At 37.1% G+C, this 22794-nt stretch overlaps 1 protein-coding gene and 1 long non-coding RNA gene across 15 annotated transcripts in view; one reads left to right on the forward strand and one right to left on the reverse strand.

Moving 5' to 3' along the window:
- The window catches only part of axin1 (axin 1), a 54127-nt gene extending 36938 nt beyond the window's left edge, over positions 1–17189 (reverse strand). For 2 of the 11 annotated variants that reach the window (XM_048193065.1, XM_048193056.1), the window contains exons 1-2: positions 11583–11796; positions 8668–9639 (exon numbers count right to left, since the gene is read on the reverse strand). In XM_048193065.1, coding sequence (XP_048049022.1) covers positions 8668–9545 — 878 coding nt within the window. In that variant the 5' untranslated portion in view covers positions 9546–9639; positions 11583–11796. Of the gene's footprint in view, positions 1–8667; positions 9640–10496; positions 11210–11582; positions 11805–17164 lie in introns of those variants that run through there. The other 9 variants (XM_048193097.1, XM_048193089.1, XM_048193051.1 and 6 more) reach the window with 8 other exon arrangements.
- Positions 10874–19835, forward strand: LOC125269980. 4 transcript variants are annotated; one of them, XR_007185228.1, is made up of 4 exons: positions 10874–11259; positions 16143–16233; positions 17297–17373; positions 18380–19835. It is a non-coding gene; the product is annotated as an uncharacterized LOC125269980 (long non-coding RNA). The 4 variants fall into 4 exon arrangements; XR_007185229.1 differs by lacking the exon at positions 10874–11259 and adding an exon at positions 11793–11930; XR_007185231.1 differs by lacking the exon at positions 10874–11259 and adding an exon at positions 14499–14609.
- Positions 19836–22794: the final 2959 nt, after the last annotated feature.

Consider the following 22794-nt stretch of genomic DNA (forward strand, 5'->3'; position numbering starts at 1 on the left):
ATACGAAAATGCGGTTTTGGCGGAAGCACTTGGAAGGCGATCATTTGTTTATATAAAGCATATACATTTACATTCACTAGATAAGACCCTTATTCCTCGTCTGGTATCATTTAAAGCCCTTTGAAGCTGCACTGAAACTTTAATTTTGACCTTCAACCATTTGGAGTCTACTGAAGTCCACTATAAAGAGAATAATCCTGGAATGTTTTCATCAAAAACTTTAATTTCTTTCCGACTGAAGAAAGAAAGACATGAACATCTTGGATGACATGGGGGTGAGTAAATTATCAGGAACATTTTATTTGAAAGTGAACTAATCCTTTAAAAGGTGGAATATGTAACACTGACAGCTAGCAGTTGAAACAGGTACTGCAGTCTCCACTCCCACCACCTCAGATGCAACGCTAAAGCAGGTTGCCAGATTGAGGAGACAATTGACAATAGAAAGAGACGAGCCTTAAACTGCAAGTTGATCAGCTAATGCATACATTTGCAATGTTTTTACTTCTGAGACTTTTTAGGTTGGGTAGAATCGGTGATCTCTGACCCAGTTCGTTTACTGGCTTCCACGGCTGCAATACGCTGTCTTTTCCACCGACTGGTAACCCGGGGTGTCGAAATACTATTGGGTAAATTGGCAGTGGGCGGGATCACAGACAAAAACAAAAACTCTGAACTGGAACGCACATTTCAAAGTAAAATAATTGGCTGTAGCATTTTTTTTTGGGAGAAACTATTTGAACTTAGCATGTATCCTAAATCTCTGCAAACATACTATGGTATTTTTATGATTTAGTACACTCAAAAACAGCAACAAAATACATATAGCACCTTTAAAATACCATGTTTTGGCATCAAAAGTCAAACAAACGTTTAATTTATTTGGCAGAAAAATCTTTCGAATTAAATATGTATGTGTTCAGAACTCAAAATGATGATATATTTAAATTATTCATTCTTTCTCCATTTAATCAGATTGGTCAAGCTTGACGATTGGTAGTAACCGTCTTGGTCTGAAAATTTCCGTTACACCGCGCTTCTGACAAACTCAACATGAAAGGAGTACCCTAGGAGAACTTTAAATTGGTAAGTGGACATTAAAATACGTATACACTTTCTAAACTGCTTACATTTTGTACAAATAAGCTTACTTTTCTGTAAGAACATCAGAGCGGTCTGCTAAATTTCCAAGTCAATCTTTAATAGTGTTTTCCTCATGCAGCAGCTCTGGCAGACTGCATGAGGTCAGTCTGGCATCACCTTTTTTTAAGTTTTATTCTAATGTTATTTGTGACATTAACTAGTGTTTTTCCCACGCAATGGCTCTAGCAGAGTGGCGCTGTCAACGTGAGACAGGCAGGAAGAGACAATTGCGATGAAGACCTTTCATAGTAGGGCTGCACAATTTATTGCACGATAACATTGAAATCAGCTTATAATTGCTTATAATGTACATTTGAAAAAGCAACACGTCATCTCTCCAGACATGAGAAACATTTATTAACATCTTGTCCAACAAAAGACAACATTTAATAACATGTTTTTACTCCAAACTCACTTCATAACAACAGTTGAGCATCTTTCTGTGAGATGATGTGGCTTCTTACACAAAATAAGGCAGTCGTGTGATTATTAGTCATGTTTAAATTAATTAAAGCGTTTCAATCTTCTGTTTATTCAGCTACAGTGATAGTATGACATCCGTAAGGATTTCCTGGAATGACGCACGTTACCTACTTCTGCGGCAGGGCATATTTGAAGTTTCTGCACAAGAGCGCCCTCTGGCTTTCAGATGGAGAAGCATTTACTACTGATCACAGAGCCGTACAGCTCTGACAAGTTGCGCATAAAGTCGCAGCATTTGCCAAATCACGCGTGATAAAATTGCAGATAAATCACGATATATTGTGCAGCCCTATTTTACAGCATATAGTTTTAAATGAGTTCTTTAAAGAGTTCTAATGATATGCAGTCACTGGTTATTGTCTGATACTGTTGCTAATTACTACAAGTACTTTAACTCTGAAAACGCATATAAATGGATAATGTTCATTGATGAAATATGGTTAATATGCTGTTAAATCACTATATTTTACTGAAGTTCGGCTATGAAATGTAACAAAATCTTAATAAAGCTGTTGATGTGAAGCAGTAACTTGTTTTAAGGATTTATTGCTTGTTCAATATAAGTAAATTGTGTACTTCTACGTCAGTGTAAGGGATCAGAAACATAAGCGAAAAAATCTGTTTTCATACTGATTCCTGCTGGACCAAATTCCTCTTAAAAATATCTAGCATTTGATTTATATTTTGACCACTGATCTTGGTATAGCCGAGGAATTATTTCCAGACTTAATGATGCACATTACAGACAATCACTGTGGCCTTATTACCAAACTAATTACCAAAGAAACTTCTGAATTCCCTCACTTCCTAGTTTTTGCCAGCAAATAAAAGACATATGACTCTTGAAAAATTTACATGCATGAAACCCTAAAGCATTTACCTAAAAGGCTATTTAAAAAATAAACGTGATGTCTTTCTGTACTTCCAGCCAAATACTTCATGTAGGCCTAATGAAAAAATCATTTGAACACAGCCTCACAAATGCATTGCTCCCGCTAATTAAAAACACATCAGGTCCAGAGGCAATGGAACATACGTTGAGCTGGGTGGAGTGTGGAAGGAGTTTCTGTGGTTTAACAATATCAATCTGTCATTGAGTCCTTCGTTTTGTCATGTTAAAGCTTGTATATATAAAAAAAAAAAAAAAAAAAAAAAGGGGTACCCTTTAACGACATCCAAAAATTAAAATGCTACACAAAGCCCCTCGAATGCTAAACATAAACTGTCTGGAGAAGATGCGAGTCAAAAGAAGGAAAGGAAGAATATGCTGCAAAACAATCTCAAAGCGAGGCGCATTTCCTTTCAGAACACTCCTGGGGATGTTTCTCATCTTTATACCTCACCTGAACATCTAAAGCTCTGAGGTTTTGGACAGAACAGGGTTACTGCACCATCAACAGATGTCAAGGTTTGTCTCAGACAGTTGAGAGAAAACTGGGTCAACTTCTAGGGGTAGATTTCCGCAATTTTCAATCTCTTTGCGGGAGGAGTGCCAGCAGTGAACACAGTGCAGCTGAGTACATCAGAGCAGCGGAGCACAATGTATGTTTGAGCATTTTACAGAGGCTAAATCAGGCTGTGTAAATCCTCCTCCTGCTCCTCCATGCCTGCTTAGAATTTAAGCTTTAGCTCCGAAAAGGGGGAAAAACATGTATAAATTCAAAAATTCACATAATAAAGATAGTTCAGGCTCAGTTTCTGATTGGAAGAGATGCATACAAAGATGTTGTTAAAACGTCACAGTTATACTGTTGACCATTTGTAGTTTTGATACAACTTAGTAAACTATTTATTCTGATTGTTAAGGTTAATCTTATCTATTGGCGAGTTGGTGTCTGCATTATTTTGCTAATGTATCTTATAGTCTCGGTTTTATGAAAGCAATAAGCTGCTCAAAGCTGTGCATTACAGTAAACGCAATCAAATCAGTGGCTCTCAACCAGGGGCCCAGGGCCCACTAGGGTCCTCAGCAAACTTCCAAACTTTAATATAGGGAGCACACATTCACTATTATCTACGACTTTTCCCTCAATAAACTCCTAATTTAGTGCTTATTAATAGTTAAGTTTAGTTACTAAGGTAGTTGTTAAGTTTAGGTATTGGGTAGATTAAGAATGTAGAATAAGGTCACACAGAATAAGGCATTAATATGAGCTTTATAAGTATTAATAAACAGCCAATATTCTAGTAATATGCATGCTAATATGCAACTAGTTAAAATACCATAAAATAAAGTGTTACCATTCAACTCCATTCATTAAAGTTTTTGTTTATTTAATGAACCAGAGTTCTCATGGTCTTGAAAAACCTATATGAGGTAGCCTCATTTTAAAAGTGTGATTTCTAGACTTGGAAAAGTCATCCATGTGCATTTTTATAATTGGATAAACATTATTGTAGTTATGCCAAGCTGCAAAATATGTTTATCAGGTAGAAACAGATTACACTGTAAAAAACAATATTTTCATGATTTGTTATCAACTAGTATTGTCACGGTACCAAAATTCCACTAGGCGGTACCAATACCATTACAATTTTACGGTTCTCGGTACCACGGGAAAATCCATTGGAACTATTTTACCATTTTAAGTAGCCTATTTTAAAAACATATGATGGTAATCATACATATGGAGTGTGTGTATATATAGGCCTACCTCAATGAAATAAATTATGAAATATAAAAAAAATAAATAAGCAAATGCTCAAACATCCATTTACTTTAGCTATTCCGTCAGTGAAACGACATACTACAGCTTGTAAAACTATGAAATAAATATCAGTAAATAATGGTAGGCTAACCTAAATAATTTAAGAAAATATTTAAGAAAGTTAAATATTATTTTAAAAAACATTCGTTTTTTTATTTCCACACAAAGATGCATCATTATATCCTACCACTCTGCGCTTTGAGAGGGATGTGGGACACGAGCAGGAAAGATCGTTTCTCTTTCATTTCTTCTGTAGGCTACACAAAGCTTTGTGCTTCACTCGTGTCATATTCACGTAAATACTGCCACAGTCCTATCAGTGGGTACCGAATATACCCGGATACTCGGTACTTCCGGTACTACAGAAATGCGGGTATTGTCACATTTTCAAAATTTCAGTACCGACTTGGTACCGAATTACCAGTAATTTTGACAACACTAATCACAAAATTTTTTTCAACCTTCAATAATTAATGTGGCAGGGCTGGACGATTAATCGAAAAGTAATCGAAACCGAAATTCAGAACCTCTAACGGACGTAATTTTCCCATGTCGGTTATTCTGTTGTTTTAATCCTGTAAATACTTTCCCCTTAAAAACATACTACCGCGTTTGTAGTCTCATGACTCAGGCCCCTCCAGTCAGCAGCATGGAAGCAACATGGAGCCTAAGTCAAATATCGAGTCAACACACACACAGTGTGCAAGCGGCGATTCCCGAAGTTAGATCACTTTCACTTGCTTCTTTACTAACCTTTGTCAATTGTATGCGTTTTAAAGCTTGCCAGTTTGGACATTCAAGTGATTTTAGACCATCAGATGTGTATCATTATATTGAGCTACTGTGATGCATCGTGGCACACGAACACTCATACTGACAGTAACTGCACATCACGTGAAGATCATGCGCACAGAGAGGAGTGCAGAAATTATATCAGAAGTTATATCATATATTTTTCTACATTTGAAGTAACTACTTACAACCCACAGCTTTACAATTAATAGAGAGACGGTATGACAAATTCACACACGCAATCGCTCTCTCATTAATGCATTCAAATAAATGTACTAGTACTGTGCTAATTTATCTGTATCTTATTTAAAATGAGCAGAAATCTGTAAGAAATGTTACGACCCATAGATACTGCATATAACTGCTGAAAGTGAGCACTCTTTCATTAGGAAAAAATATCCCACCTTTATTAGTCAGTACAAACCTTGTCAGTGAACTATGAGGGCAAAAATAAATAAAATAAATAATAGTTCATTAATAGTAATCAAGGTAAAATGTTCAATTAATCAAGATTTTGATTTTATGTCATAATGTCCAGTCCTATAATGTGGTTCAGATAGCATAATATTTTGAGTTCCTGTTGATTAAACCAATCGTCTCCACTGTATTAACTCAATTTTTTTTATTTCAATGAACTCAATTTTAAGGCAACTAGGTAACTTTAAGTCATGGGTAGGGTTGGGAACCGAGAACCGGTTCTCATCCGGAACCGGTAGTGTTTTTTGAAAAGAACCGGAACCGTGCAAGATTTCTAAGTTTCGGTTCCGAAAACGGTTCTGGTGTGATGGGTGGTCGAAGTGCGGGGAGCGTATCCTTTCATAGAGACGTCTCACATCATGAATATTATCAATGAATGCACTGAAAAGCCCTCGTGCGGCGCTACTCATATACGCAAGATTTCAATAGAGAGAGAGAAAGAGACGTGCCCAAACCTGCACGAATAATCTTTAAAAGATCGCGTTCTCGATTTCATCACCCACATGATCGCCCCTGTATATTAAACCTTTGACAAAAGTAAAATCGCGACATTCAAACCTGCATTCGCGCTGCCATTGATCTGAAGAGAGTTGTAATGTGTATATAAACAGCTTCACAAACAATCTTTTGAAAAGCACAGTATCATTTCTGTGTGACAAATAGGCCTATTCCAATTATAACAGAAGTATACAAAAGTTTATTATTCAGATAGAAACGCTGATGTTTATGTGTAATAAATTACCTTCTGTTCTGAAAGTGACGATTGTATCGATTGCATTGTTACGCCACTAGGTGGCAACAAATTTACTGTTAAAAATGTGTCTATCAATGAATCATTCTGTCAGAAACAAATCTTTATGAAGTTTCACCTGTCTGAATCTTACATGTGTGTTCAAGCATCTTATCTAATTTGTGGTAACACTTCATACGGTTCATTTATGAACTAACCATCAGTAATACCTTTGTTACTGTATTTTTTAATCTCTGTTAATGTTAATAAAAATACAGCCGTTCAGAGTTTGTTCATGTTACTTCACAGTGCATTAACTAATGTTAACAAATACAACTCCTGATTTTAATAATGTAAATGTTGAAATTAACATTAACAAAGATTATAAATGCTGTAGAAATGCAGTTCATTATTAGTTCATGTTAATGTAGTTAACTAATGTTAACTAATGAACCTTATTGTAAAGTGTTAGCGAATTTGTTGAGATTAACAGTTTGTTAAATTAATTTTACACAAAAAGGACTGTTTGAGTCAAGTATTGTGCATTTTTCCCTTACTACTATTTTTTAATAGTTGTTTAATTATTTTAATGGAACCGGAACCGGAATCGTTAGGCAGAACCGGAACCGGAACCGGAACCGGAAAATTTCTCACGATTCCCAACCCTAGTCATGGGGCCAACAGTTGACTAAAATAATAATTTGTCTTTTCAAAATGTCATGTAAGCACTGCAGTCTGGCTGAAATTGCACTAATCTAGTTTTCTTAAGGAATAGTTCCCCCAAAAATAAAAATTCTGTAATCATTTACCCTCATGTCCTGAAAAACCTGTACGACTTTTTCTTTTGTGGAACAAAAAAAAAAGAAAATGATATTCTGAAGAATGCTGGTAACCAAACATCTTTAATTACCACTGGCTTCCATTGTACGGACAAAAAACCTGAGAAGAAATTCATACAGGTTTGGAATGATATGAGGGTGAGCAAATGACAGATTTTTTTTTCCTTTTCTTTTTTTCTTTGAGTAAACTATCACTTTAAGTCAGACTATCAGAGCTGGATAAGGCTATTTTAGCTCAGCTTTGTCCAGCACGTATTCAAATCGGACTACAATTGACAATTTGGCATTGTGTACATGCTCTAAAACACAGAGGTCATGTGGCAACACGCATATAATCCATCAAATAGTCAATTATGTAACACATCACGTATAGCTGGACAGATAAAGCTTGTAGCTTGACTGCACAAAAACCTGCTGTAGCTTGATTATAACAGCCCACATAAACATTTAAAAAAAACAGTAAAAAGTGGTTTTACCATGGTAAAAGCCTAAAAACACCCAAAACCTGGAGTGCCTCGTTGCTTTGATATCTCATTGTAAAAGCACCTGTCGATATTTGCTTTTAAATCTAGGGCGGAAAGCTTTGTAATCTTCCGCAGAGGCTGTTCAAAGGCCCACATGCACCGCTTTCTATTCCAGCAGGACAAGGATTAAAGTATTTAGCAGTCACATCTCTAAATCCCATTTTGCTCATATGGAGGGACTCGAGGCTCTGATGCATCAAGTGATTTGCTGTAAATTTCACAGCACGGCTTAAAAAAAAAAAAAAAAAAAAAAACGCGTCCTCCAGATTAAACGATGTTGGTGCGACGCACGATATGAAGGAGAAAGATAAAAGAGCACAATGGGCCATCACAACTGGTGGTGAGGAATGCCTCGGGAATGTCTGAGCACAAAAAATTCATTACAAAACACAATACCTGAAGCATACATTCCAATACGCTCGCTCGCCGCGCAAACTATGGGTGGTATGAGAGATAGAGATCTAAACGTTCAGAAACACAACAAATCCATACACAGCTATGGACTTCAAAGCGCATTAGATCAGATACATAAATCGCCCCAGAAAGCATCTGTTAAATCTATACCTCAAAACTTTTCGGAGTGTGTGCATTCTTTCTCTCTTTCTCGCAATGCAGTTTCTTCCTTTGTGCACATTCTAAAGAGAAACCATGTTGTGGTTCTCCTGAAGAAACCTTTATTCTGCTGCAAAGCCTGCCATTCAAGAGACACCTGCATGGAGAACACAAAGAGCACCCACTTGCACCAACTCGCAGTAGGCAAAGACAACGCTGCGACCCAGTATCTGTCTTGCTACCTCAGTCGCAGCTACTTAGAGCTTTCTGCCTATACTGCATTCCTCTCATCTCCTGTGGAAGGCTGTGCTTAACTCAGATTCCCTTTTTATCTTTTTCTTCTGACTGCGATTGCACCGCGAGGGGGGGAAGGGGGACGGAAGAAGGAAGACAGGATTTTCAAAGCTGCAGGGATTTACCTGTACTCACGGTTGTCCTGATATCTTTTACTGCTGGCCACCCGCTGAGGCACGGTTTCCAGGAGCAGCTTCTGGGTCAGCCTGTTGCTGGGAGTTGGGTCACTTTCTGCGTTCTGCTCCTGTTCCTGGTCGCACCTCCATTCCTCGTCTTCTTTCACAGTTGGCAAGTAGCCGGGCAGGACTTTGCCATTCCCTGACACCGAGCTCTGGTCACTGAACAGTTTGGGACTCTCTCCACCCGTCCTAGTGTATTCCAAGTATATGTCAGACTTCAAAAACAAAGGGTAGGTGTTTTCCTCCATCATAGTCTGAATTTCGGTTTGAGCCTGGTCGAACATGGCGGGATCGATGTGAAGCTTCATCACGCAGTCTTTGATGAAGCTCTTGGTGGCTGGTTTGATCTGCCTCGACACGATTCCGTTGTTATCCAGGATGTACTTTTTGTAAATGGCTTTCGCGAGCTTCAGCATCTTCTCGTTGCCTTCGTTGTTCTCCTGCTTGCGGAAGCCGCTGCAAGCGAACCAGAAGTCCAGCAAGTCGGCGCAGTCCTCCTGTTTGAGGAAAGTCCTGAACAAGTGAATGCCGTCTTGGTCGTCCAAAAGCGAGTGCAATGACTCGGCCCACTTCAGGTAGGGCGGCGTCGGGGAAGCGCTGCCCTCCGGCTCGTAGCCCAGATCCAGGTCGGGTCTTCTGGGTGTGGCTATGGAGGCCTCGTTCTTGAGGCTCTCGCACTTGGAGGAGTAAAAACTGTGGCTGTACTGCCGTCCATCGCTGGACACCAGGTCGCCCTCCTCCCCAGGGACAGGGGGTCTGGGGGCATCCTCAGTGAAGCTGCCGCCCAGGTCTGCCAGATAACACGCCTTCTCGTTTACGCTCATGCTCACAGTGTCCCTGCACCCTGTCCCAGTACAGCCCACAAGGCAGAAAGTTTATATCCAGACTTCTATTAATGCCACTGCGAAAGAATTCCTCCTAAAAGAGAAGAGAGAGAGAGAGAGAGAGAGAGAGAGAGAGAGGCATGGGAAAAACATTCAATAAGGCTCAACGTGCAGCAAAGTAAAACAGTGTAAAACCATAGTGCTGCTAATAAACAACAATCAAACAAATATCTATACTAAAAAGAGAATAACATTAAGGAAACAAAAATGTTCTCAGTATAGTGGATTTTGTGTGAAAATGTAAACACTGTGACCTGCTGTGCTGCAGATATATGAGGTAAAATGATCATTTTAAAAACAATATTCAAAACAATAGTACTGCTAATAAACAACAATCAAACAAATATCAATAATAAAAAGGGAATAACATTAAGGAATCAAAAATGTTCTCAGTATACTGGATTTTGTGTGAAAATGTAAACACTATGACCTGCTGTGCTGCAGATATGAGGTAAAATTATCATTTTTGTATCATAATTGAGCAAAAGCAAACTCAACATAAATTCAGCGCACTGCATAAAGCATTAAAAGAGGTTACACTTCATTTTTAAGGTGTCCTTAGAGTGTAAATAGTCTGGTAATTAATTAAAGTGTATGTACGTATGTAATAATGCATACCTGTACTGTTATTACAATAGTGGTGCACGTAACGTGCAACAAAGACACTGTAAAAAAGTGTTACCGTACAATACCTGAACATTTCCAACGCTAGAGATATTACACTGTACTGATGGCTCGAGCAGTACACCTTTTGTACCATCTAAGTTTAATTAAACACTGCAGTGCTCTTCAACCCCCATCAAACCTACAGTGGCCTCGCTCAGGCATCTATCTTAAAGCAAAGATAGTGCAAAAGGGCAGCCATCATGGCACAAACACTCCTGAACTCACCTGTGACACGCTTTATGACACCGACCGACCATAAATCCAACACTTTCAAGCTCCGACCTTAAAACCTGTGACTGCCTGCCAACTAGAATCCGTCTGATGTTCTTGATAAAGCGAGCGAAGGAGGAAAGAAACCTCGAGCTTTCCTAGTCAGTAAGTTTAACAGCGCGAACTTCAATGGCGATGAGCTAGCAGGCTAATCCAGGCACAAGACGCGAATTCATAAACATTTTAACGCACACAAACGCCGTTATTCAAAAACAAAGCCCAGCTAAACACTACGGGTAATGGAGATAGGTTCAAAACAAAACAAGCTGCGATAACTTAGAAACGTTAGAACGTCAACCGCATCAAAGAACGTAACGCGCGAGGAGAGGAAGTACGTGCGGCGCGAGACCTTCCCGAACAAGTGAGCATAGACGGTGAAAAACACTTTCACCATCTTTGAGTGCACGAGCCGACATTTCTAGTGGGCTTGTTGTGCTGATCCACTCCACGGTTCTGACTCAACTAGTGTGAGAACACGTTGTCACAGCCATCTTACAAACGCCAATATATCCGATCATCCCACTTATGCACGGGGGGGAAAAAAACAGCCATCTAAAAAGGGATCGCGTTCGCTCGCGCTGCGTTTTTCCTTCGCTGACGACATTACAACACCCCTTTCGCTGCCCTCGCGATCTGCTTTGAAGTGAGCCCCACATTCATCGCATTCATGTCTCGGCCTCAGCAGCAGCAGGAGCAGGAGCGGATGGGGGAGGGGAAAGTAAGAAACAAACTCCATACACACACACACACACACACACACACACACACACACACACACACACACACACAGCCAGGCCCTTCCGCAGCCCAGGGACTAGTGTGCAACTTTGCAACACTGATTTTCGCACTCCAACACGCGCCGATGAACCGAGCGCGAGAGCTATGTAAGCGCGCGCTCGACCTAGCAGAGGATTCGAGCACGAGCAGCGAAAAGCGACGGTGCATTTCATCTCTCTCTCCCTCTCTATCTCTCTCTCTCCGCTACCGCAAACCCCCATTACACCCAAGCCAGGAGGAGGAAAAAAGTGCTCCGTACTGTACCTGTGAGAACCTACTTTCCGTTTTCGAGCGCATCGGGAATAGCGTTGTATGCGGCGAGATATGAATCGTGTCATCGATGCGGATCTCGGAGTTTAAAAATAACAAAGAAAACAGTCGCTTCTCCACCTCTCCATGGCTGTCTCTCACACTCCTGTGCCCGTGTGCGAGTGAGGGAGCGAGTGAGTGAGTGAGAGAGGAGCAGGAGATGTGAGCGCCGCGCACGGCCAGAAATCACACTGCCGCCTGGAGAAGAAAAAAAAAAAAGCCAAGGCGAGGAAACCCTGGAGTGTGAAGAAGAGAGCATTCACTGCACTGTAAAGGTGCTCTCAGTGATGTTTGCTAGTGGAGGTAAACAGTGCTTTGAGGAATATGATTAAAACGACATACTCATGATAGCAGTCTTCTAGAAAAAGCTGTTTGTTCTACAATGAGCAGGTCCGCCCCCTCATGGACGCCGCCATGTTGACATCACATGACCAGCCGTATCGCACGGTTGACCATTTACTAGTACTACTAGTGTATTTTCACTTACAGTCATCGGTGCTGATTTAAACTAAACAAGCAGACCAAATAACATTAAAACAAATATTTTCTGGTAAAACGGGAAAGGTTTTTTAATTAAATTTTTCAAAAAACAAATAAAACACCTGTGAACAATATGGAAAATTCCTTTATATTAATACAATACATGTACTTTAAAGGGTTAGTTCACCCAAAAAAAAAAAAAAAAAAATCTGTCATTAATTACTCACCCTCATGTTGTTCCACACCCATAAAACCTTCGATCATCTTCAGAACACAAATTAAGATATTTTGATAATCTGATGGCTCAGTGAGGCCTCCATTGACAGCAAGATAATTAAAGGATTAGTTCACTTTCAAATTAAAATTTCCTGATAATTTACTCACCCATGTCATCCAAGATGTTCATGTCTTTCTTTCTTCAGTCGAAAAGAAATGAAGGTTTTTGATGAAAACATTCTAGGATTTTTCTCCTTATAGTGGACTTCAATGGCCTCCAGACGGTTGAAGGTCAAAATTACAGTTTACAGCGATCCCAGACGAGAAATAAGGGTCTTATCTAGAGAAACCATCGCTCATTTTCTAAAAAAAAAAAAAAAAAATGTATACGTTTTAACAATAAATGCTCATCTTGAACTAGCTCTCTTCTTCTTCTCTATTATAATTCCAGCAGTGTAGACACTGCTAAGTGTATTACTGCCCTCCACAGGTCAAAGTTTAAACTAAACTGGCATATACAATATGCTAGTGCAAGTATATAACAATTAGTTCAAACTTTGACCTGTGGAGGGCAGTAATACACTTAGCAGCATCTGCACTGCTGGAATTCAAATACAGAAGAAGAAGAGAGTTAGTTCAAGATGAGAATTTATGGTTAAAACATATTTTTTTTTTTTTTTTTTTTTAGAAAATGAGCGATGGTTTCGCTAGATAAGACCCTTATTCCTCATCTGGGATCATGTAGAACATTTTGAAGCTGCAATGAAACTTTGTGATTGAGTAATTTGGACCTTCAACCATTTGGGCTCCATTGAAGTCCACTAGGCTATATGGAGAAAAATCCTGGAATGGTTTCATCAAAAACCTTAATTTCTTTTCGACTGAAGAAAGAAAGACATGAACATCTTAGATGACATGAGGGTGAGTAAATTATCGGGAAAATTTTATTTGAAAGTGAACTAATCCTTTAACACTTTCAGTGCCCAGAAAGCTATTAAAAACATATTTAAAACAGTTCATGTGACTACATTGGTTCAACCTTAATGTTATGAAGCAACAACAATACTTTTGTACGCCAAAAAAACAAAATAACGACTTTATTCCACAATATCTTGTAGAGCTGCATGATTCTGGATAAAATGAGAATCACGCTTTTTTGGTTTCAAATAGAGATCACGGTTCTCCCACAATTCTGAATATACAACCAAACAAAATAACATGTAATTTACTAGAGGTTCTGACAAAATATAAATTGCTGACTCTAATTGCTGGAAAATGTTTGAATGAATTATTTAAAAAATGGTTTTGAATGAATTCAATGACTCATTAATAAATACTTGTTTCATTGCTGGATGAATCAGTGTTTTTGAACAAATCTTTTGAATGAACGATTCAATGACAAATCATTTTTTTAACAGTCAGTTGTCGCCACCTAGTGGAATTAGATGTAATTATTGATACAACCGTTATTTGACGTGCAAAGTTCGTTTCAAAAGGTAATTTGCTCTATTTTGATCGCTATCGTAGATATCGGTGTTTAAATACTAACTTAAAACTTGTATCTCAGTACTTCTGTGATAATGTGAATATTTGTAACACAGAAATAACTAATGTGTGATTCAAAACGGCTCTCTCTGGCTCTGGCAGCACCAACACAGATTTGAACGTTCCGGTATGATTTTGTCAAAAGGTTTAATAAACGTGGGTGAATCGTTGTCATTAATAAAGTAGGATCGCGTGGGTGCTTGAATCGAGATCGCAATCTTTTTATGATTAATCGTGCAGCTCTAATATCTAGTGATGGGTGATTTCAAAACACTGCTTCATGAAGCTTCGAAGCTTTACGAATCTTTTGTTTCGAATCAGTGGTTCGGAGCGCGTATCAAACTGCCAAAGTCACGTGAACTATTAAAATTTCGAAACACTTATGACATAACAAAGGCTTGTTTGCTGAAATCACATGAATTTGGCGCTCCGAATTACTGTTTCGAAACAAAAGATTTGTAAAGCTTAGAAGCTTCATGAAGCAGTGTTTTGAAATCGCCCATCACTAGATATTGTTGAATAAAGTCGTTATTTTGTTTTTTTGGTGCACAAAAAGTATTCTCGTTGCTTCATAACATTAAGGTTGAACCACTGTACTCACATGAACTGTTTTAAATATGTCTTTAACAGCTTTCTAGGCATCTGAAAGTTGTCAATGGAGGCCTCACTAAACCATTGGACTTTATCAACAATATCTTCATTTGTGTTCTGAAGATGTTACAGGTGTGGAACGACATGAGGGTGAGTAATAAATGACAGAAATTTCATTTTTGGGTGAACTAACCCTTTAATGCTGTAATTAATTTTTGACAGGACTGAAATTGAGGATGTGAGTGATAGAAGTACAGTGTGTTCAATGGATTGTACTGTTGTTTAACAACATACCAAGTTTTTCAGCTGATGAAACATCTTAAAAAAAAAAAAGCGTTCAGTAGACAAAAACTACATAAAACAGTTTTGAAAGTTGTGAATTTTGAAAATTACTATACCTTTATAGAGCATATGCCATTGTAAAGATTGTATCCCTCACAGCCCGCTTTCATCCGCATAGACTTCAAAATGCGTCTAACTAACCTATTGGATCCTACATTGTTTTGGACTTTTCTTATGTACTACAGACACAATATTACAATGGAGCCTAATTCAACAGCACAGTCTAGAGTGATTAACGTGTGCAGTTCACTCATTGAAACTAAAATATCCAAACAAGCAATCATTCCCTGCTATAGTGATGCAACATACGCAATGACCTGCAGCTCCCATATATACAGTCCAAGGATAAACAGCAGGATATCAAGCACCGAGCACAACGGTCACAGCTGCCACACTGCAAAATGCCTGTCTAACACACAGCCGCTGTAGAGAGAGCGGTCGTGGCAGAACCACCAACAACATGCAAAAAAATCCTTGCGACTGAATGCAAGAATGTGCATTAACAACATACCAGTTTTTCATTACTGTAGTATGAGACAGAAACAAAATAAATAGACAAACAGGTACACAATCAAACAACTTTAGTGTGAAGAGGCAGTAGTTTAGTAAACAAACTTCATGCAGACAAACTGACAGGTCAAAACCACACTAAATGCAAACCGAAACAATAGAAGTGCACCTCTGTTATCTATTAATTTTGTAAGCATGTTTTTGTCTGCTGATGTGCCAATCTGCATGCTTTATTAATAGGCTTATTCAGAAGATTAGTAGTGGACTATAACCTTGAATAAATGATCTCAGTTTTCCATCTGCAGCGTCATTGACACACATTTCACAGCTCTTCCGTGACAGCTTGGACATGTTATCTGTTTTTAATTCTCTTCAGCTATCAAGGTGCTGTAATCAAATCAGGTTTTTCAGATGTAAGTAATGCCCTTCCTTGTAAGTAAGTTCCTACTGTGTGCAATATATATATTGCTGTGGAATAAAAGATCAAGCTTAATCCTCATCTTCTTGTTAAATATCAATGAAACGTACCAAAAACTCAAATCAAATCCCCGTTCTGAGCTTAGCACCTAAAAACATGAGAAACTAGAGAAGGAAAAAGCCACTGCTCTTTCAATTGAAAAGAGATTAGAATCAAGGTGCATTTCGGATTGTATCTCTCCATCTGACAAAAGATGAAAGCAATGTAGGGGAAAGAAAGAATGCAGGAGATTTAAACACTGCTCTTTTCTTTCAGTCATGAAAAACTATGCAGCAGAAGGTATAATCCTGTTTATGCACGTCTTATAAACTGTACAGATAAATGAATACAAATATCCTCTGTCCCATTTTTAGCCTATTGAAGACTACAAGAGCAAGAAATATGCATCAGACTGGACACGGACAGACTACATGTGAGAGAGCCTCTGAAAATGATATGCAGAAGGTATAAGAAGGGATGTGTGAGTGAAGGAATTCATGTCTTGTGACTTTGAAAGCCTTAAAGACGAATATTACTTTGCTCTGAACCTCTGAAGTTATGACTCAACACCTGGATATAATCAGGCATGTAATCTCATGGATTCATTGCAAAAAGATCAAAGGCCTTTGGAATGTGAAGTCCTGTTCCTCCTTTTTATGACTTTATTTGATTAGCTCATCTGAAAATGAAAGAGCAGTTTGTGTGGAACCATGAATTTAATGACATATTACAAATTGCTCATGGGAAATCTAGATTGGGTGTAGTTAGGCATTCATCTCAGAATATGACACACCTTAATGTTCACAAAAGAACATTAAAGGAATATTTGTCAAGGTTTGCCAAGACAAGGTCTCCAAACGAATTTTGCTGACCTTGCCAAATGTTTCCTTGATTTTAATGCAGTAAAAACAGTAATATTGTGAAATAACATTACAATTTAAAATAAACGTTTTCTGTGTTAATATATTTTTAAGATGTAATTTATTCCTGTGATCAAAGCTGAATTTTCAGCAATATTACGCCAGTCTTCAGGGTCACATGATCCTTCAGAAATCATTCTGATATGATGATTTGATGATCAAGAAACGTGGAAACTGTGATTCAAAAGTTCAAAAGAACAGCATTTATTTGAAACGGAAATCTTTTGTAACTTTATAAATGACTTATGTTATACTGTTATACTTACTCTCAATTTAATCTCACTGAATAAATGTTAATTTCTTCAAAAAAAAAATCTTACGGACCCAAAACATGAATGTGTGTGTGTACGTGTATAAAATAAATTAATTAGCAAGGCTCCTACTGTTAAGAAAAGTACTCTGTAAAGATGTATAATTGTATATGTGCACTCCATACTTCAGTTAGTTAATAAAAATGAAAAAGGTAAATGCATTACCTGAGGAAATCGTATATTTCTGTCTTGCGTTTTCTGGCATCCCCCAACTCTCCCTCCATTGAAAGAAGATTCCATTTCAATACCATTGACTATTTCAAGTTCCAGTAAAAACTGCATCCTCCTCTTTTTCAGAGAATCCAAGGTAATTTTCCACAAAAAATCGGTCCATTCCAGGTTATTGACTGTGTCCATTCGAATCTGAAACACAGGTATGAAAAATCTTTAATATCAAATCATTAGAGATGTTCAACTGTGTACTTTAAAAAAATTATTAAAAGCAACCTAGCTCAAAACATAGCCTTTAAATTTAGTGTGGTCAAAATTTTGGATTGATTTAGATTTTTTAAAAGTTTTTGAAAGAAGTCTCTTATGCTCATCAAGGCTCTATTTATTTGATTAAAAATACACTAACAACAGTAATATAGTGAAATATTATTACAATTTCAAATAAATGTTTTCTATTTTAATATATTTTAAAATGTAATTTATTCCTGTGAATTTTCAGCATCATTACTCCAGTCTTCAGGGTCACATGAACCTTCAGAAATCATACTAATATGATGATTTGATGCTCAAGAACATTTATTATTATTATTAATGTTGAAAATAGTTGTGCTGCTTAATGTTTTTGTGGAAACCGTGATACCATTTAAAAGTTTAAGCGTCTTTGAAAAAAAAAAAAAAAATAGAAATTAATACTTAAATATTCAGCAAGGACAAATTTAATAGATTTAAGTGACAGTAAAGACATTTAATGACTTTTTTATAAATGTTACAAAAGATTTCGATATCAAATAAATACTGTTCTGCTGAAGAATCCTGAAAAAATATGTATCACAATATGTTTCCACAAAAAGCTGTTTTCAACATTGGTAAAAATAAGAACATTTATTAATAATTGAGCAGCAAATAATCATATTAGAAGGATCATGAGACACTGAAGTCTGGAGTAATGATGCTGAAAATTCAGCTTTGACATCACAGGAATAAATTACATTTTAAAATATATATTTAAATAGAACACACTTATTTTAAATTCTAATAATATTTCACAATATTACTGTTTTTATTTTTTGGATAAAATAAATAAAATCCATCCTTGAAGAATTCTTTCAAAATCATAAAAAAAACGTAATTATTCCAAACTTTTGACCACCAGTGTATATATATATATAATGCTTTGATTTTGTAAATCTTTCAAATAATGTTTTCCAGTCAAAGGACATATTTCCCTATGTATGGGCTAGTGAATACTGGGCCAGTGCTCAAATCAGATGGCATCAGCAGCTGCAAACTCAGATCTATCCTTGCCCTTCCTGAGGCCTGGCTTTGATTACTGGGCCCCCCACCACGAGCCAACACATGGCCATGAGCGCATACCAACTCAGTGCACAACCTCTGAGCGACCACTTGGAAACAATCAAGAGGTAAATAGCATGAAATAGAGGTGTTTGGAAACGGTTTGGAGAGATCGTACAGATTAGGAGAGTATTTAGTAATTGCTCAAAGCCAGATTATTCTTGCCTTTGGAACTTTCACAAAGGGCGTTACAGTCGGAGGCGAGCAGGAATCCTTGCCACATAAAGTCATTTGGGGAACTGTAACCAGAGGTCAGAGTCACATGGGTGAATGGCAGATTGTTCTATCGTCGTTCTTCTACATATAGTGAAAGTCACGGTCCCAGAGGAAACTATTGGAATCATTTGACAGCTGTGTTCGCCGAGCTTCCTGCATGAGTTTTGATGGAGGTTGTGAGTGGCAGCTGTAGCTGCCATTCTGCTACCTGTTGAGTGGCCTTGGAACTCTTAGACAAATGACATGACAGGTGCACGTTCAGCTTAAGTACCTGCTCCTCTACAAAGCAGCTGCTGTGATTGCTGGTAGGTTGCACAAGACAAAGAAAACAACGGCAATTACACTATGTTTGCTCATGATTTCCAGTTCTCTTCTCTTCCCAGTGCAAAACATCGAATAAACCCATTATCTTTTAAACTCAAATAAACACACACTCAGGAAATGGTTACAACTGCAAGGACAGAACGATTTTTTTTGCAAAATGAATCTGGATACATTTAATGCAGGCATGTCAAAATAGAGTATATAAGAATAATGATAAATCAATGCAACGCTTGCAGTAACTTAATTCACAGAAGCCTTTTCAGGTTTGTGCACACACAATTCAGTTCAATTCCTTCCATAATTGCACAACAGACAGATTTTTTTTAATTGTGAACTTTAGAAAATACAATTTAAATTAAAATAAAAATGTCCTTCCAATGCAATTATACATTTAATTACTAGTAATATTAATTAACAACATGTACTTACAGGTTTAGGATTAGTGTTTTGTTGCATGTCATTTTGTATTCATAATTTACTGTTATTACTACAGTAAGTACATGTAACAAGGACACTAAAATAAAGTCTTACCAGAATTGGCACATGTGGTTTGCTAATAATGGTAACCTTGCATATATTTGCCATAAATTTTTATACCGAAGTGTGGATATGGGGTAGATTTACATTTCAGTTGTTATACATTTAAAAAGTGTCTCTTTGCGGTTTACAGTGTGTTTTGAAAATATATGTTTTCCATAACTTAACAGGTTAGTTCACCCAAAAATGAAATTTTTGTCATTAATTATGTAGTTCCAAACTGGTAAGACCTTTGTTTGTCTTCTTCAGAACACAAATTAAGATATTTTTGACGAAATCTGATGACTTCTGAACCACACATAGGCAGCAACGTCATTGTACTTTTCAAGATTCAGAAAGGTGTTAAAGAGATTGTTAAAATATTCCATGTGACTGCAATGGTTCAACCTTAATGTTATGAAGTGACAAGAATACTTTTTGTGCACAAAAACAAAACAAAAATAATGACTTTATTCAAAAATCTCTTCTCTTCCCTGTCATTATCCTACGCAGTTGACGCAGTGAATGCAGTGCAGCGCTTCCGGGTTTACATCCGAATGCTGGCTCAGTATTGGCCAACACTGTTCACATGAGCAGCACGACGCATATATGTGATGCTGATGCAGGAGCCAGCCAATAATGAGTCGCCGTTCTGACGTAGAACACGGAAGCTCTGAACTGTGTTTACTGCATCAGCTGCGTAGGATAATGACAGGGAAGAGAAGAGATTGTTGAATAAAGTCCTTATTTTTGTTTTGTTTTTGCGCACAAAATGTATTCTTGTCGCTTCATAACATTAAGGTTGAACCACTGTAGTCATGTTGACTGTTTTAACGATGTCTTTAGTACCTTTCTGGAACTTGAAAGTTTTGACTATATTGATGTCTATGGACGAGTCATATACTTCTCGGATTTCATCAAAAATATCTTAATTTGTGTTGCGAAGATGAAAAAAGGTCTTACAGGTTTGGAACGACATGAGGCTGAGTAATTAATGACAGAAATTTCATTTTTGGTGAACTAACCCTTTAAAAATATATTTAAAACATGTATTTTCCACAACTTGTATATAAAATATACAATAAATGTATTATCAAAATATGTATTTTCCATATCACTTTCCCTGCTTCATAATATAAATAGAATCTAACATCAGCTTTTTTGTTCTTCCAGTTTGGCTTATGTAATTTGTTAAAGTTATACGTTTAATAGACAGGTAGATGTCAAAGATATTTAAGGAAAAATTTCAAAGCTTTAGGCTGAATGATTTCTTGAATAAAAGAACAAGATAAAGATAAAAAAAATAAATAAAAAAAAACTCCCCCATTGCTATGCAAATATTTTTGGAGTCCCTGCATTATATAGTATTATACACCATGATATTGCATATTTCAAAGTGCATTCTTTTAGTTTCCAAAAAACTGTTGGTACGGTCTATTGGTAAGATTATGAGATGAGGAAAATATCTTCAAAAAAGTAGCTAGATTTGCTTTCAGCTGAACCCTAGTAATTGGAAATTCCAAAGGTTTTCAGGTCTGATTAATGGGATTATTGTGTCCCTTTGACTTGTCTATATCAACAAGAGTAATTTTCAGCTTCAAGGACATCCGGCACCATAAATGCAACTCTGAAACTTTGTGGTACGTGACACACGGCATGATAGCAGGCCCATAAAAGTAATTACCTATGATTTTGTAGCATTGCCAATGACATCACAAGCGTTCTTGTTCAAATGTTTGTTACATCAACATGTGACTTATTGAAATCTGATGAATCGCAGTTCTGGGCACTAAAATGAGTACACAAACACATAAAACAGCTTTACGTTTACATCTTTCTTGTATTTCTGAGAATAACCACATTGATTTGTAGCTTCGACCAAAAATATTGCAATAAATAATATCACTAAAAAAGTTAGAAACAGTTGTACCATAAAAAAGTCATGTGCACACTAAGGGCTAATAGTAAATATTATTAAATGTTATATAAAATTTCACTGCATTATAAAATTTCACTGTATTTATTAGGGATATTTTATCAGTATTCTAAAAGTACATAATTCTAAGTGTTGCACAATGCTAAAGCCATTTTTCTTTGCATATTTTAACAGCAAACATATGACTGAGGAAACTTTTCCAATAACAATGCAAAACGTTTAGATTTTTTTTCCAAATGGGCAAACACACCAGTTAAGACCTCACCTTTGACTATCTATAAACACAGATTAGATTGCAAAAGCGCAACTCTTGCAGAGATCAGCACAGTCTATTTCATGCAATAGACATACATTTACAGCAGTGTTAAAATCCTCATAAGAGGGTGGGGATCAGGTATACCGAATATGAAAATAAAGCATGACAGTAAATGTGGCAGGAAAAAGATAAGTTCTTGGCCCGAGGTCATTCATTTTCTTTTTAAAATAACCTCTGACTAAAACATGTGGTGGCTCCCATCCCTTTGCGGCATCTCACATCTGGCAGGCTAAGCAGGATCAGCTAAGTCAAGCCCACGGTGCTCTTCCATGAACCTATTGTTTGTGACCACCCCATCTGCTCAGATTCGGCAGTATCAAGCGCAGGAGCAGATGAGTGGGCATCTGCGGGGACCCCCACTGAAGCATCACAGAAGTTTCACAGATGTTACACTTGTCAAATTACTTTTTCTCTCATTTGTCTTTTGAACACAGATATTTAATGGGTTAGCTCACTCAAAAATTCTGTCATTAATTACTAATCCTCATGTCCTTCCAAACCCACAAGACTTCCGTTCATCTTTAGAACACAAATTAAGATCTTTTTAATGAAATCTTCATGAGAGCTTTCTGTCCCTCCATTGACAGCCTACAAAAATGACACTTTCAAACCCCAAAAAGGTAGTATAAGCATAATAAAAGTAATACATGTGACTCTAGTGGTTTAATTAACCTTAATTTTATAAAGTGATATGACTGCTTGGTTTGCAGAAAAAAAAAAAAAAAAAAAACCTTATTTACGATGTTTCATAATACAAACCCGATTCCAAAAAAGTTGGGACACTGTACAAATTGTGAATAAAAAAGGAATGCAATAATTTACAAATCTCATAAACTTATATTTTATTCACAATAGAATATAGATAACATATCAAATGTTGAAAGTGAGACATTTTGAAATATCATGCCAAATATTGACTTATTTTGGATTTCATGAGAGCTACACATTCCAAAAAAGTTGGGA

The sequence above is a fragment of the Megalobrama amblycephala genome, linkage group LG1 (assembly GCF_018812025.1).
Source record: "Megalobrama amblycephala isolate DHTTF-2021 linkage group LG1, ASM1881202v1, whole genome shotgun sequence".
Lineage (NCBI taxonomy): Eukaryota > Metazoa > Chordata > Actinopteri > Cypriniformes > Xenocyprididae > Megalobrama > Megalobrama amblycephala.